This window comes from Mytilus californianus, unplaced genomic scaffold (genome assembly GCF_021869535.1).
Source record: "Mytilus californianus isolate M0D057914Y unplaced genomic scaffold, xbMytCali1.0.p SCAF_20, whole genome shotgun sequence".
Classification (NCBI taxonomy): Eukaryota; Metazoa; Mollusca; class Bivalvia; order Mytilida; family Mytilidae; genus Mytilus; species Mytilus californianus.
The window spans coordinates 4705400-4721756 of NW_026262669.1; the positions used below are offsets into that span (position 1 = coordinate 4705400).

Consider the following 16357-nt stretch of genomic DNA (forward strand, 5'->3'; position numbering starts at 1 on the left):
TACTCTATGTTGGGTAGCTGTCTCATTGTCAATTCTACCACATGTTGTAATGTTTATACTATTGGCTAATAGTTTAATGACTGAACACATAATTTATCAAATTAAAATATTCAAGTCTGTTTGATTTTTTTATAAGCAAAGTAACACTGTTATTTATGCATCTTGATAACAATTTTCAAACATTGCAACTATCACCTTTTTCCACTTTTATAAGAAGATTGCCATTTGTCATATGATTCCTATGACAACAAATGCTCAAAGTTTTTAGTTTTAGTTTTCGATTTGGTACTTGACAGTTACCGACTAAAGTTAAATAATACATATATTTGAAATAGTAATGGTATGATATATATATATTAAATAACACAAAGGATAACACATGTTAGTTTTTTGTAATTCTAGAACTATGTTTTCAAAACAGACGTCATACATTTAGTATTAATCGGAAACGACTTTGAATGGCGACGATTAATCAAATAACCAGGAATTCTGGTTTACAGCATAATATGTACATATCGGGAATTGATACATTGCTTGGACATATAGATATATAACATGAAAGGAATAATGAGAAAGAAGACACAAGATAAAAAAAATATTGTTACAATTTAGACATATTGTCACCTTTTTTCAGAAATACGGACATACTAAACATATACGATATTTGAATAACTTGGAATATCGTTACGCAATTAGATAATTCCGCTTATTGCAAGCTGCATAATTAAGTACATTATACAAGTTTCAAAGACTATCGTCATGTTATAAATTGCGATATAATTGTAAACTATACTTATCTGTTTAAAACTATTCACTTACCGACTGCAAAAAAAATAAATTAAAATCAAGTCAATGATTATGCAATACAGCATACCATCAAGCAATGAGTTATAGAAGCCATCGCAATATAAGTAGTAAAGTGATAGTAGAACTGACAGCTTTTTGTTGAATGTTATAGTCAGTAATCATGTCAAAAATTAAAATTTTGTGTTTGTAATATTTTATAATAACAAACATATAATTTTTTCTGAAGCACTGGTAGAACTTCAGTCTTCTATTGCCTGTTCTGTCTTACTGTCATATCAAATAACAAATGCAACTACGTTTGACGGAAAAACATGTTTGTTCTTTTATCAATTAAAAAATATAAAACGTCCATATGTGAGTGATAATTAGTTAGCTGTGCATATCAAATGTTATAAAACTTTCAAACATTGTCCGTTTACAGATACATGTACAACATTATAAACCTGATCTCTTTAATAAGTTTCTATACTGTTTTATGGAATACTCTGATACTACAAGCAGTGTATTTGTCAGGTTATTAAGTCGTAATGAATTACCTACACAACGTTTAAGGTGGATCAACACTAAATATTTCTTGAGACAGAATTTTTTTATATTTTGTGTAAATGCAGTTTATAAAATACTCTTTTGAAAAAAACAATAAAAAATAGGGGTCACCGTGCTTGTTTGGTCAGTACCCTTATCCAAAGTATTGTGTATTTTCGAGGTTTTTTATATAGATATTACAGGGAAATCGGCATTTGTAAATTTTCCCTAGTTCAGAAAAAAAATCCATGAGACAGATTTTTCTTATTTTCTCTAGAATTGTAGCAAAGATATAGATGAAAAAAAAAATAATAAAAAAACATAGGGTCACCGTGCATTTTAAAGAAATATTTCATCATTTGCTTGAATATTTTCAGATTTTCAGGAAGGGGAGATAACTGTATCCAGATTTCCCGGGAAAAGATTAATATAAATACTCATTACTAATAGAACTAAATTAGGTAAATTCTAGGTCCTTATTATTATTTGAAACACTTTTGTGTTACAGATTTCTACTACAAAAATCCATGATAACCAATGATATCTCCATAGCAACCAAATAAATCAATTTATGCACTTGGAAATTAGAACATAGAGAAACATGTAAATTTGAGCATATTTATGTAGTACAAATTATAAGTCTTTATTGCTTAAATTGATTTCACAATCTGTTATTCTCTGCAAAATTATATTAAAGGAATGCCTATAAGTTATTTTGAGATATCTGGACCAAAATTTGGGTAAAATCCAATTTTTTTAACACAAAATCACAAATTTTGAGAAACTAATTTTTGTACTTGAATTTCAACCAAATTTATATACAATTTAGAAAATGTTATCAAAACTTGGTTTTATACACCAACAATTATTTTGATCTTGTAGATTCTTCTTCTCGGTTTAAAAAAAAATCACAAATTTTGAACAATGACGTACAGGTAGGGTTAGGCATTCAAAATCATATCCAGATGTCAAAAAGTTTCAATATGTTGTAAAAACTAACTTTCTGATCCCGTAAAGTGGAGTTGCTCTAGAGGCATGCATGCAGTGGAAGATCCAGAAGTAGGGGTCTGCACTGGTCATGCTTCAGTGATTACCTACATATAAATCAACCAACCCCCCTTTTTTTTCTGCGTGCATCAATCTCTCCGTGTGTCTCATAAAAATGTGCAAGTGGTTTTCTAGTTGTCATCTTTTTACCTTGTTTTCATGTCAGTTTTCGTTATCATGTATTTTGAGGGAAAATGCTAATTTTGATGTACAATATGTGGATTTTGAGGATTATTATCTCTTTTTGCACAATTGACCAAAACATATTTTGAGTACTAGTCACCAACTTACCGTTTTTACCATGTTACAGATTTTAGTACAAGCCATTTTGCTAATGATAAATGCCATAAGGTGACCTATAGTAGCTGACTTCTACGCCTGAATAGTTGTCTCATTGTCAAAGATATCACACGTTCTTATTTTTACAATACAAATTTAATTAATGTATACATTTAAACATTTTCACAAAAGAAAGCAAACAAAGACTTATGGCTGACCATGTGGTATGGGCTTTGCTTATTGTTGAAGACTTGATGGTTACCAATAGCTGTTTCTGCGTCATTTGTTCTCTAAAGGAGAGTTGTTACATTGGCAATCGAACCACATCTTTTTATTTTGCTGAACACACATTCTTTTTACAGGTTGATCAATAATTTGAAAGGGTCCTCTATATGTCAATCAGTAAACTGCAGCTTCTACTAGACACATAAATTGAAATTCATTATTTGAGTAAAAAAGAGATTAAAAGGTTAAAATTAAAATTTGTTTGCTAGAAAGAAAGATGTCAAATGGCTTTGTTGACTTTTATTCCCTATCCTTTGCATCCATGCCAAATTTAAAACAAATTGAAGAAAACACATGAGCTCAATCTGATGAAAGGGATCTGTATTATGTATCCAAGACATATATAATATTGCACTTATTCTGTTGCACAATATACAGAAAGAAATACAAGCATGAACTATAAGCAATTTTTATTAATTAATAGACTGGTAATTTAGTCCATTATGTATCATATTGTAAATATATATATATATATATATATATATGAATATATAATGTTTGAATCCAAATTAACATTTGCAATTTTCATTATTTTTTTTATCACAGTTGTTACAAACACTTATTGTATTACATATTGAAAACAAAAATGTCAGTAGGAACAGTAAAATTTAAAAACCACCAGTCAAGATAAATCTGATAAAACTTGTTAATGAAAAGAAAAATATTTGCAACCTGTATAAAATTTAAACCACATCAACTCTTATTGATCTTTGCATAGTGTTTGAATTCTTTATTTGATAAAATGATAAAAGGCAAAATAAATTCCAGCACATATTAACAGACATATATATGCAAGAACAGTACTACATCATAACCCTTCATGTACAAGCTTGGTCAAATAACAAACCAGATACTCACATGAACATGTATTTTCTCATATAATTTTTCTATAAATTTTCTTTAAAACATTTTTTTATAACAAATCATTCTCACAAGTCATTATTTAATAGTATCATTCTGAAAAAATATCTATTTTACATATTTCGTTAATAATCATGTTAATTTTGGATAAAATTTTACCAACAAGTGTGGTAACAAGATAGAATATTCCATTTTTAATTAATTGAAATTTGCCTCCTAAATTAAGATATGAAATGTGAACAGAAGACAAGAATTGACACAAACTGATGGCAACAGCTCACAAATCCTTAAATAAGTAGTGATATTATACAATGACAGTACAAATTATAAACATGTTATAAACTATATATCAGGTAGATATAAGTTTAAGTGGTCTTTTTCAAGTCTAACAAATTACATTCACTAATATGGATCACACAACATATGTGTGGTACACAATATGATCATTCTTACTGTGGTAAAACAAAATGTCATCTTTGACTTTAAATCCTTCATACAATTAAAGAACTATAGACAACATTATAAAATTTTATAAAAAATTTTACTACTAAAATTCTATTTCCTGACATTCAGCATGGACGGATCAATCAAATTGCTAAAAAATAAGGTATGCGTAGTAGACTACAGGACCAGTCAAATTTTTCTAATCTCTTATCCAAAAATTTAGCTCACAAACAAATATTAACTTTAACATTTATGGTGCAATGTAGTATTTAAATCTTTATATTATATATATTGACCTGATTCTCCATAAGGTCAAAGATTTAGCATCCTAAGAAGTAGGTTTCTTTGATAATAACAATTATTGCTAATTGATATAATAGAAGCTTGGTCACAGAAGCAAGTATGTCTGTAGATTAAAATTTCTGTTAATCTCTAGTAGCATTCACCATAATATGTTCCATTTAAATTCTACAATGTATATATAATCAGATTCATATGGAATCTAAAACAATTTACTCTTCATTTCATATAACAAAAAAATCATACACCTTCTGAATGATAGATTTTGATGTTGTAACACGTACTACACCTGAACTATTTTTTTGAGACAAAAGTGCCCTCAGTCCATCAATACCATTTCTTTGAATTGACAAAATAAAATGCTTCTTGCACAACCCAGTTGAAGCTGCCTTTTTGGCTAATTGTTTTGACATTACTTTATTTTCAACAAGAGCTTTGAAAGATAAGTCATTTTGGCAATATTTTGGGTACATTCCATCAAATGTATACTTACAGAAATGAGAAGCTAAATTTCCATGTGATCGCACCAGTTTAAATAAAGATTTACAGTCATACAAAGCATTATGTGCATCATAACTTTCCCCTAAAAAATCTGACACTAAATCACACTGCTTGTAACTTTGACGACCTGGATATTCACTCCTAAACAATATTCTTGTGTCAATGAACCCATTAAAATACAGGCAAAATTCATCCCACATCTTCAATTTATTCAATTGATTATACAGTATATGGCAGTCAAACGTTTTTATATTGTGTCCAACAAGTGTTGGTTTAGAAGGAAACTTGGACAAAAAAGCAATAAGATTAGTAAAGACTTCAAATGGTGGTGAACTTTCCACAGGAACTTCATCATAGTACATTTGCCCATCAAAGAATGCAAGTTTTGTTATATCAGATGCCTGTGGTGTTATCTTCTTTGATGGCATAACATAGGCTGAGAAAGTTTCATTCTCAGTTAAAGCTGCTATCTGTACAATATCTGACTGACGAGCTGAAAATTTTAAAATGATCTGTTAATCAAACTCAATAGATATAAGAAGATGAGGTATGAGTGAACTGTCCATCCAAGTCACAATGTATTAAAGTAAACTATTATAGATCAAAGTACGTCCTTTAATATGGACCCTTAGCTCACACCCAACTACAAGCTAATAAAATGCTCTGCTGGGGCGCAGCTTGATACGACCGCAGAGGTCGAACCCTGAAAACCAGTTGGGGCAAGTGTGGACACAACATTCAAGCTTGATACAGCACTGAATTTGGATTGTAATTAAATATTTGACACAGCATAGGTTTCTGACACAGAATGAAAGTGGTCTAAGAACTTAAAAAATTTTAATTTACCTATTCAAACCATATCATTATTATTTGCTTTTATATATAAATCAGAAATAACCAATTTAAAATGGAAAATTTTAAAGAAAAAAAGGGAAAAAAAAATCCCCCCAAAATTTTTTGAACCCCAATATGATTCATCACCCCCAAACTCAATCCCAGCCTTCCCTTTGTGGTATGGCACCTTGCAGTACAATTTCAGAGAGATCCATACACTTGAACACAAGTTATTGTCTGGAAACTAGAAAAATGCTTGTTTTTGGCCCCTTTTTGGCCCCAAATTCCTAATCGTTTAGGGCAATTACCCCCAAACTCAAACCCAGCTTTCCCTTTGTGATATGGAACCTTGCAGTACAATTTCATAAAGATCCATACACTTACACACAAGTTATTGTCCTGAAAGTAGAAAAATGCTTGTTTTTTTGCCCTTTTATGGCCCCTAATTCCTAAAATTTTGAGGAAATTACCCCTAAAATCAATCCCAGCCTTCCTTTTGTGGTATGGTACCTTGCAGTACAATTTCAGAGAGATCCATACACCTGAACACAAGTTATTGTCTGGAAACTAGAAAAATGCTTATTTTTGGCCCCTTTTTGGCCCCTTATTCCTAAACATTTTGGGCAATTACCCCAAAACTCAATTCCAGCTTCGGAACATCAGGTAAATGAATTTATTCTTAAATTTATGAAATAAAAGGGTTAATTTTTCAAAAAATAAAATTAACCTCTGTATTTCTGTAATTGTTTTGTACATAAATCAGGTGGTTAGTTTTTTTCTGGTTTTGTCATTTTGTGGCCTTCCATACCTGACTGTGTGGTATGAGTATTGATCATTGTCAAAGGCTATATGGTAACCTATAGTTAACCTCTTTGCCATTTAGTCTCTGGTAGAGAATTGTCTCATTTGGCAACCATACTACATCTTCTTATTTTATAATCATTATGATAACTTCAAAACAGGAACAACTGAAAATGCCAAGGATGGTTCTGTATATATCAGAGTTTTATTGTTGTGTAATAGCAATGACTTAGGCACATTTAGTATTCATTGGGGAATCAATTAATAATTAGAATATTTTATTGTGAGAATATACCCAATACTATTACAAAAAAGAAGCATTCAATTCTTGTAATTATATTATTAAGCTACCACCCAATGAGTAATATCACGATTTTGTTCTTTTCCCATGCATCATTGTGGTCCGAGTACACAGTTATTTCGTAGTGCATTTCTTTTAGACAATAAATGAAAATTAAAAAAATCCCACCTGCGCTTTCTCAATAATATTTTTACAGTGTGTTGTACTACTTTTGGGACAAATTATATCAAAATTATAGAAAACTTCATCGGCTCTAACTCAAAATATGGACAATTTCATGCTAAGGGGGTCTTCAAATCTTTTGACAGCTTCCGATGTGCTAATTTTTAACATTTTTCAGCTGGACCAAATCACTACTTTACTTTAAAATTCATGACCCAAATTTTTTTACAGTGTCATTTCACCCCCCTACTTACTATTTGAGTCATAAAACATGGAGAAATAAATTCGGAAGGGGTATCAAAAAAATCGACAAGTAACACACTGTCCACACTAGGGACTATATTCGTGGACAACGAAAATCAAAGGACGATAACTGTGTTCCCGGACCTTGTGACATTGTCATGGGAAGCACACACATTTATGAATGTTGTATTTTTTTGGAGAAAAGAAAGATATTTTGGAATTCTTTGTGATTTTTGTTAGCCAGCAAAAGTATACATTTTTAAGAAATGTAATTTCATGTAAAAATGAAGCTGTTTACACCAATAAATTTTGATTGATTATGTCTCAGATACACATAAATTTCTCTATAGGAATACATACACAAGCCTGTAGTTTCAAGATCAAATACTATAATTGGAAAGTTTTCCTCAGCTGTTATCTGTTTCCAAGTTGGAATTTCTTCTAGTTGGTCAGTTATATCATCCTCAATGTCTACAAAATAGTATTAGTTACACAGTGTGTAATTGTCCTAATACAAGAATTTATCAGGTGAATAAAATTCATATTCATTGAGGCAAAGCAAAACCCGATATGAATTTTATTCACAAAATAAATTCCATATTAGGACAATTGCACATGTGTAAAGAATTTCTCCTGATTTTTTTATATTACATATTATTATATTCATATTCAATTATTTGGACAATACCAACGAAATATATTTAGACATTTAATCTTAAATTTGAAAAATAAGTATTAGGAATTTAAAACCACTAATTTTTCTTGGTTTTTTTTTCATTATGTCAATGGCATAAGGGAGATAATTCCAATTTATGTAATAGAAAAGTGTACTGAAATTTATTAAACCAATATCAGGTAATCAAATTGCGAGAAATTACTCTATATCATGATAATTATTCTTGTTATTTGATTATTGCTTTACATTTGGTTTATTTTTTTTAGTTAATTGTGCTAATGAGGATAATAGTTAAAGAAAGAGTTATTATATGTCATTTTGTAACTTGTGGAAAGTTGTCTCATTGGCAATTATAAACTGTTATATATTTGTTGCAAACAATGTTGTATTAGAATTATATTTGGCTTATAACCAGAAGCTTTGAGAAGTTTGCTAGGGCTTATTTGGATTAACTGTGACATGAATGAAAAAATTTGATTTAAAATATGTTGATAGGTAAGGCATGAGTTTCTTTTCAAAGGAAAAACTGAATGTGAAACGTGAATGAATAAAAAATGACTATGGATGCAAAATGATGGTATTACCTCACCATTGCATCCAGCAAGGTGAGCTTTAAATGAAAAGTGGCATGCTCCTGTATTGTAATTGTGTCAAATATGATATTTAATAAAATGCTCCGCAGGGCGCAGCTTGATACGACCGCAGAGGTTGAACCCTGAACAGTTGGGGCAAGTATGGACACAACATTCAAGCTTGATACAGCTTTGCATTTAGATTGTGATTAAATATTTGACACAGCATAGGTTTCTGACACAGAATGAATGTGGTCTAAGAACTTGAAAATTTTAAATTGGACATTCACCTATTATGGTCCAATATCCAAAATCTAAATACATGGTTAGATTCAGCATATCAAAGAACCCCAAGAATTCAATTTTTTATGAAATCAAACAAAGTTTAATTTTGGACCCTTTTGACCTCAATGTGGACAAAGTTGATAACGGGGCCCAAAAATCAAAAATCTAAATACATGGTTAGATTCAGCATATCAAAGAACCCCATATATTCAATTTTTATTGAAATCAAACAAAGTTTAATTTTGGGCCCCGATTTGGACCAACTTGAAAACTGGGCCCATAATCAAAAATCTAAATACATGTTTAGATTCAGCATATCAAAGAACCCTTAGAATTCAATTTTTGTTAAAATCAAACTAAGTTTAATTTTGGACCCTTTGGACCTTAATGTAGACCAATATGAAAACGGAACCAAAAATTAAGAATCTAAATACACTGTTAGATTCGGCATATCAAAGAACCCCAATAATTCAATTTTTGATGAAATCAAACAAAGTTTAATTTGGACCCTTTGGACCTCAATGTGGACCAATTTAAAAACGGGGCCCAAAATCCAAAAACTAAATACATGGTTAGATTCAGCATATTAAAGAACCCCAAGAATTCAAGAATAAAACCCCATTGAAATTGGTCAAGAAATAAGCAATTTATATGAAGTATCTTCTTTTGCACAATACTGTGCAATTAAATATTTCTTGCTATTGCGCAATACTGTACAATTGGCAATTTCTTGCTATTGCGCAATATTGTGCTATTGGATACTTCTTGCTATTGCGCAATACTGTGCAATTGAAGATTTCTTGTTATTGTGCAATACTGTGCAATTGAAGATTTCTTGCTATTGTGCAATACTGTGCAATTGAAAATTTCTTGCTATTGCACAATACTTATTATATAATAATTTACACATCCTGTTTGGTGTGTATCTCCTACCATATCATTATTATTTGCTTTTAAATATAAATCAGAAAAAACCAACTTAAAATGGAAAATTTTAAAAGAAAAAAAAAAGGAAAAAAAAAAAATCCCCCCCCCCAAATTTTTTGAACCCCCTTATGATTCATCACCCCCAAACTCAATCCCAGCCTTCCCTTTGTGGTATGGTACCTTGCAGTACAATTTCAGAGAGATCCATACACTTGAACACAAGTTATTGTCTGGAAACTTGAAAAATGTGTTTTTTGGCCCCAAATTCCTTAACATTTAGGGCAATTACAACCCAAACTCAATTCCAGCTTTCCCTTTGTGATATGGAACCTTGTAGTACAATTTCAGAAAGATCCATACACTTACACACAAGTTATTGTCATGAAACTAGAAAAATGCTTGTTTTTTGCCCCTTTTTTGGCCCCTAATTCCTAAAATTTTGAGGCAATTACCCCCAAAATCAATCCCAGCATTCCTTTTGTGATATGGAACCTTGTGGTACAATGTCAGAGAGATCCTTACACTTACACACAAGTTATGTCTGGAAGTTACAATAAAATGCTTCGCTGGGGCGCAGCTTGATACGACCGCAGAGGTCGAACCCTGAACAGTTGGGGCAAGTATGGACACAACATTCAAGCTTGATACAGCTCTGAATTTGGATTGTTATTAAATATTTGACACAGCATAGGTTTCTGACACAGAAAGAATGTGGTCTAAGAACTTGAATTTTTTTAATTTACCTATTATGGTCCAATGTCCAAAATCAAAATACATGGTTAGATTCAGCATATCAAAGAACCCCATATATTCAATTTTTGTTAAAATCAAACAAAGTTTAATTTTGGACCCCAACTTGGACAAACTTGAAAACTGGGCCCATAATCAAAAATCTAAACACATGTTTAGATTCAGCATATCAAATAACCCCAAGAATTCAATTTTTGCTAAAATCAAACTAAGTTTAATTTTGGACCCTTTGGACCTTAATGTAGACCAATTTAAAAAACGGGACTTAAAATTAAAAATCTAAAAACACGGTTAGATTTGGCATATCAAAGAACCCCAATAATTCAATTTTTGATGAAATCAAACAAAGTTTAATTTTGGACCCTTTTGACCTCAATATGAACCAATTGGATAGCGGGGCCTACAAATAAAAAATCTAAATACATGGTTAGATTCAGCATATCAAAGAACCTCATATATTCAATTTTTGTTGAAATCAAACAAAGTTTAATTTTGGACCCCAATTTGGACCAACTTGAAAACTGGGCCCATAATCAAAAATCTAAATACATGTATAGATTCAGCATATCAAAGAACCCCATATATTCAATTTTTGTTGAAATCAAACAAAGTTTAAATACTGGACCCTATCTTGGACCAACTTGAAAACTGGGCCCATAATCAAAAATCTAAACACATGTTTAGATTCAGCATATCAAAGAACCCCAAGAATTCAATTTTTGTTAAAATCAAATTAAGTTTAATTTTCGACCCTTTGGACCTTAATGTAGACCAATTTAAAAAAACAGGACCCAAAATTAAAAATCTAAATACACGGTTAGATTTGGAATATCAAAGAACCCCAATAATTCAATTTTAGATGAAATCAAACAAAGTTTAATTTTGGACCCTTTTGACCTCAATATGAACCAATTTGATAACGGGGTCCACAAATAAAAAATCTAAATACATGGTTAGATTCAGCATATCAAGGAATCCCATATATTCAATTTCTGTTGAAATCAAACAAAGTTTAATTTTGGACCCCAATTTGGACCAACTTGAAAACTGGGCCAAAAATCAAAAATCTAAATACATGTTTAGATTCAGCATATCAAAGAACCTCATATATTCAATTTTTGCTAAAATCAAACAAAGTTTAATTTTGGACCCTTTGGACCTTAATGTAGACCAATTTGAAAACTGGACCCAAAATTAAAAATCTAAATACACTGTTGGATTCGGCATAACAAATAAATAAATGTGATCAAAGATTTTACAAATCTAATGCGCCATACTGTGCAATTAAAAATTTCTTCTTGAAATTTTTCAATATTTGAAATTTGAAAAAAAAAAAATATTTGAAGAATAATTTTTTTAATTTCTGAAATCTGAAATGAGAAAAATTGACCCCCCACAATTTCTTTTGATCCCCCCCCCCCTTTTTTCCCCAAAAAAATTCTTTCCCTCAAGATATGGTCATAATTTCAATTCAAATTTCCAATGGAGTGGGCAACCATAATTACCCATTTAAATTTACCATAGTGCTAACTTAATCTATTTTATAATAGAATTAATAAATATAGTGTCAAATCTTTCATATGGATTTTTTTGTAAAAAAATAAGATGCAACATTTGCAGATATTTTTACTGGTCTTCCTTTATAAATATGCATTTCTTTAAACATAATTTAAAAGCAGTGTAAGGGAAGTAACCAAAACGTTGTATTTGGATTACCTCCCTTACACTGTTTTAAATTATCTTTATTGTTCATTAATCATTACTTTATACATAATTTAAAAGCAGTGTAAGGGAGATAATTTCAATGATGTATTTGATTTATCTCCCTTACACTGCTTTAAATTATGTTTTGTACTAAAGTATTTGTCCATTAACCAGGACAACCTTGTTTTTCCCCCTTTTTTGCCCCTAATTCCTAAACGGTTTGAGCCATAACCCCCCAAAGCAAATCCTAACCATCCCTTTGTGGTATGGAAACTTGTAGTATAATTTCAGAGAGATCTATACACCATTCCACAGTTATTGTCTGGAAACTATAAAATGCTTATTTTTGGCCCCGTTTTGGCCCCTAATTCCTTAACTGTTGGTACCATAACCCCCAAAATCAATCCCAACCTTCCTTTTGTGGTATTTAACCTTATGGTCAAATTTCAAAAAAGATCCATTTACTTAAACTAAAGTTAGAGTGCGAAAACCAATGTGTCTTCGGACGACGACGCAGGATGACGACGCCAACATCATACCAATATACGACCACAAAATTTTTTTGCGGTCGTATAAAAATGCTTATTTTTGGCCCCCTTTTTGGCCCCTAATTCCTTTACTGTTGGTACCATAACCCCCAAAATCAACCTTGTGGTAAAATTTCATAGAGATCGATTCACTTAAACTAAAGTTAGAGTGCGAAAACCAATGTGTCTTCGGACGACGCAGGACGACGCCGGACAACAACGACAACGACGACGACGCCAACGTCATACCAATATACGACCAAAAAAATTTTTTTGCGGTCGTATAAAAACAGAAAGAAGATGCATGTACCAATATTGGTTTCATAAGTTGTTCCCTCTAGAACTTCTGCTATACCATTGCTGTTACATTTCTCCGACTTTAGCTCAATTCTTCTCCTTTTATATTTCCTCGTCTTCTGTAATTTACTGTACTTTCTTCTGATCTTATCCATGAAGGTAGCACGCTTTATGGTAAAATTGCCTGGTGAGAGCCCCATTGATTCATGAACCTGTTAAAATGCATGTCAGAAAAAATATTTAATAATTACAACAGTATACATGTGCCATTCTCAACTTTAATCTTAATATTGTACACACTCACTGACTGAAATGTTATGACTAAAATTTGAAGACGATATATGTCTCTGTTTGTATACCTTGCCGACTCTACATAAATATTATTAAAATATTATAATATTGAGGATTCATTTATTTTGATGGGTAGCAAATTTCATGAATTTCTGAAACCTTGGGTTTACCATGTTTATGTGAATGTGATGTTGTGGTTCTGTCAAAGTCTGGATACAACTTTAGAAAAATTTAATAAAGAATTACAGATGTTGTTCTAAATAGTTCATTTAATTACCTCATGCACATATCTGTGGCCTTCATTTTTCTGTGCCACTGTTGCACTAAACCTGTAACTCAGACTGTTAGATGCAGAATAATGTTTATATTTAGGTGCTTTTGTTGCTAACATTTGGTTGAGATTTTGATTTGTTTGAGTGCTAGCAAGATTTGCAAGTTTTTCTGCTTGAATTGATAATTTTTTAATAAAAATTCTATCCAGTTCCTTCCTCAGCTCTGGATTTTGAAGTGGTTTGCCGTATGGTAACTTACTAAATTTTGCCAAAGGGTGTTCAAGGAAGACACACCACTTGGTATTACAGAAGCTATGGTCACCAAAAATATGTCCTACCATTGCTTTCAAGCCAGTTGTTACACCTTCTGTGTTTTTTTTATTTTGCGCAACCATGTATGAAAAATTCTGCATGATGTAATTGATGACCCTTTGTGACAATTCTTTGTAATTCTTTTTTATTGCATATAACTGTTTTGATATGTTTTTCTTGATATGGTTTTTGTCCGATCTTTTCTTAAGTTTTATTTTAAGAACGTTTTGTGCCCTTTGAAAACCTGTAGTGTCATCATCACCAGCAATTTCTTTAATATCGACACCCTTATTTATTACATCTTTTATCATATCAACCACTAAAGCTGGCTCCATGCCTTTAGATGAGCCTGTATGGTTTTTGCTGCATTTGTGCTCTTTTGGAACTATACCTTTTCTTTTGGCAACATCACAAGTCCTGCAATTTTTTGATTTTATTTTTACATTCAATACCTTCCCGGTCTTCTGTCCAATCAGTGATGCACATCCTAAAACATGCATAACATATCAAAAGATTTAATGTTGTTAGTATAGAAACATGATATATTTTGTGCATGTTATCAATAGGATAATAACAAGCATTCTGTGAGCATTTCCTGGCAATACATAGTCCCCTAACAGATTAAAATTACATTGTACTAGAACAAAATGTTAACCAGAACTATAACTTGTCATTGTGTAAACTATATAACAAATATCAAGTCATTGTATTCAAAACAGATAAACAAAAAAATTTTGAACATTTATTATCTGAGTGAATTTTTTTATGTCCAAGGACCATAACTCTGCACAAAATAATCAGCCTGGAACTTAATTCGAACTTGATATTTAACTTGTCATGATAAAACTATATACCAATTTTCAAATAAATATCTTCAAGCAAGAAGAAAAGATGAGGAAAACTGATTAAGTGAGTGAATTTCCTAAGTACAAGGACCATAACTCTCTACAAAATCATTAGACCAAACCAAAACTGAACTTGATCTGTAACTTGTCATGATAAGACTATATACCAATCATCAAATTACTATCTCAAAGCATGACTAAAAATTTGTGTAAAACTTATTATTTGAGTTTAACATCAATTGATACTTCAAAATAATATTCTTCAATTTTTTAAACATAACAAATACTAATTTATATAGTGTTAATTGTGTTACTATACCAGACAAACTATTATAGGATTTCCCGGAGCCTTTTTTTTGCCAACAGGTATCGGTGGAAACTGCAATCCCTTTGTTTTCTCCATTGTCATCAGAATCTATTGATAAAATAAAAAAAACATGTATACAAAAAATTGCACAGAATAGCAAATTGATCCCAAGTTATATACAATATTTACTTCGTACATTATGAGAAAAAATATAAATAACTTGTATGAGCTGTATAAACTGGACTAAAAGTGAGACTTGTTAAGCTTTTCTGGCTTTTGTAGAGAGTACAAATAAATTTTATATTTCAGACAATGTAAATATATATTTGTATTTTTATCAATCTGATGAGTTAAGTCTTTTTTTCAACTGATTTTTATACCTCGTTCTTATATTGTACTGTTACACCACTTGTTCTTATATTGTTATGTTATACCACTGTCACTGTCCCAGGTTAGGGGAGGGTTGGGATCCCGCTAACATGTTAAAACCCGCCACATTCTTTATGTATGTGCCTGTCCCATATTAGGAGCCTTACATTCAGTGGTTGTTGTTTGTTTAGGTGTTACATTTTTGTTTTTCGTTCATTTTTTTGTACATAAATTAGGCTGTTAGTTTTCTTCAGAGGCAGATTAAGAGGGGGGCTTAGGGGGCCTGGGCCCCCTTTTTCTGGTAAAAATTGGTTGATTATATAGGGAATTACTGAGGGGGGCTTAGGGGGCCTGGGCCCCCTTTTTCTGGTAAAAAATTGGTTGATTTTATAGGGAATCACTGAATCATGAATGAAGTGGGCCCCCTTTTATGTCGTCAGTGGGCCCCACTTATGAAAATTTCTAGATCTGCCACTGTTCTTGTTTGAATTGTTTTACATTGTCATTTCAAGGCCTTTCTTAGCTGATAATGTGGTATGGGCTTTGCTCATTGTTAAAGGCCATATTGTGACCTATTATTTCTGTGTCATTTGGTCTCTTGAGGAGAGTTGTCTCATTGGCAATTATAATATATCTTTTTTTTTTATATTGTTTTTAATCTGCAATTTACACCTGGCACTTTTGTAAAGAGGACCCCTAAATAATATGTGTATATTGACGGTAAGGGTCAAAAGTTAATAATTGATGCTGATTGGCCTCCTAACCACTACTTAGATGACATGATATAGTTTAAGAATTTCTGGACAGTTTGTAAAACTCGATAATTACCATGA

General features: G+C 31.4%; 1 protein-coding gene across 2 annotated transcripts; it reads right to left on the reverse strand.

The window, feature by feature from the left end:
* Positions 1-3951: 3951 nt before the first annotated feature.
* LOC127731595 (uncharacterized) lies at positions 3952-15394 on the reverse strand. Of its 2 annotated transcripts, XM_052240343.1 has the most exons (5): positions 15168-15394; positions 13697-14490; positions 13142-13340; positions 7751-7861; positions 3952-5542 (listed from the first exon to the last, which is right to left on the reverse strand). In XM_052240343.1, exons 2-5 carry the CDS (start codon positions 14336-14338, stop codon positions 4773-4775), a joined length of 1722 nt encoding a protein of 573 aa, XP_052096303.1. In that variant the 5' UTR covers positions 14339-14490; positions 15168-15394; the 3' UTR covers positions 3952-4772. The 2 variants fall into 2 exon arrangements, with proteins under 2 accessions (XP_052096303.1, XP_052096302.1); XM_052240342.1 differs by lacking the exon at positions 15168-15394 and having other exon boundaries at positions 13697-15059.
* Between the last annotated feature and the right edge of the window lie 963 nt (positions 15395-16357).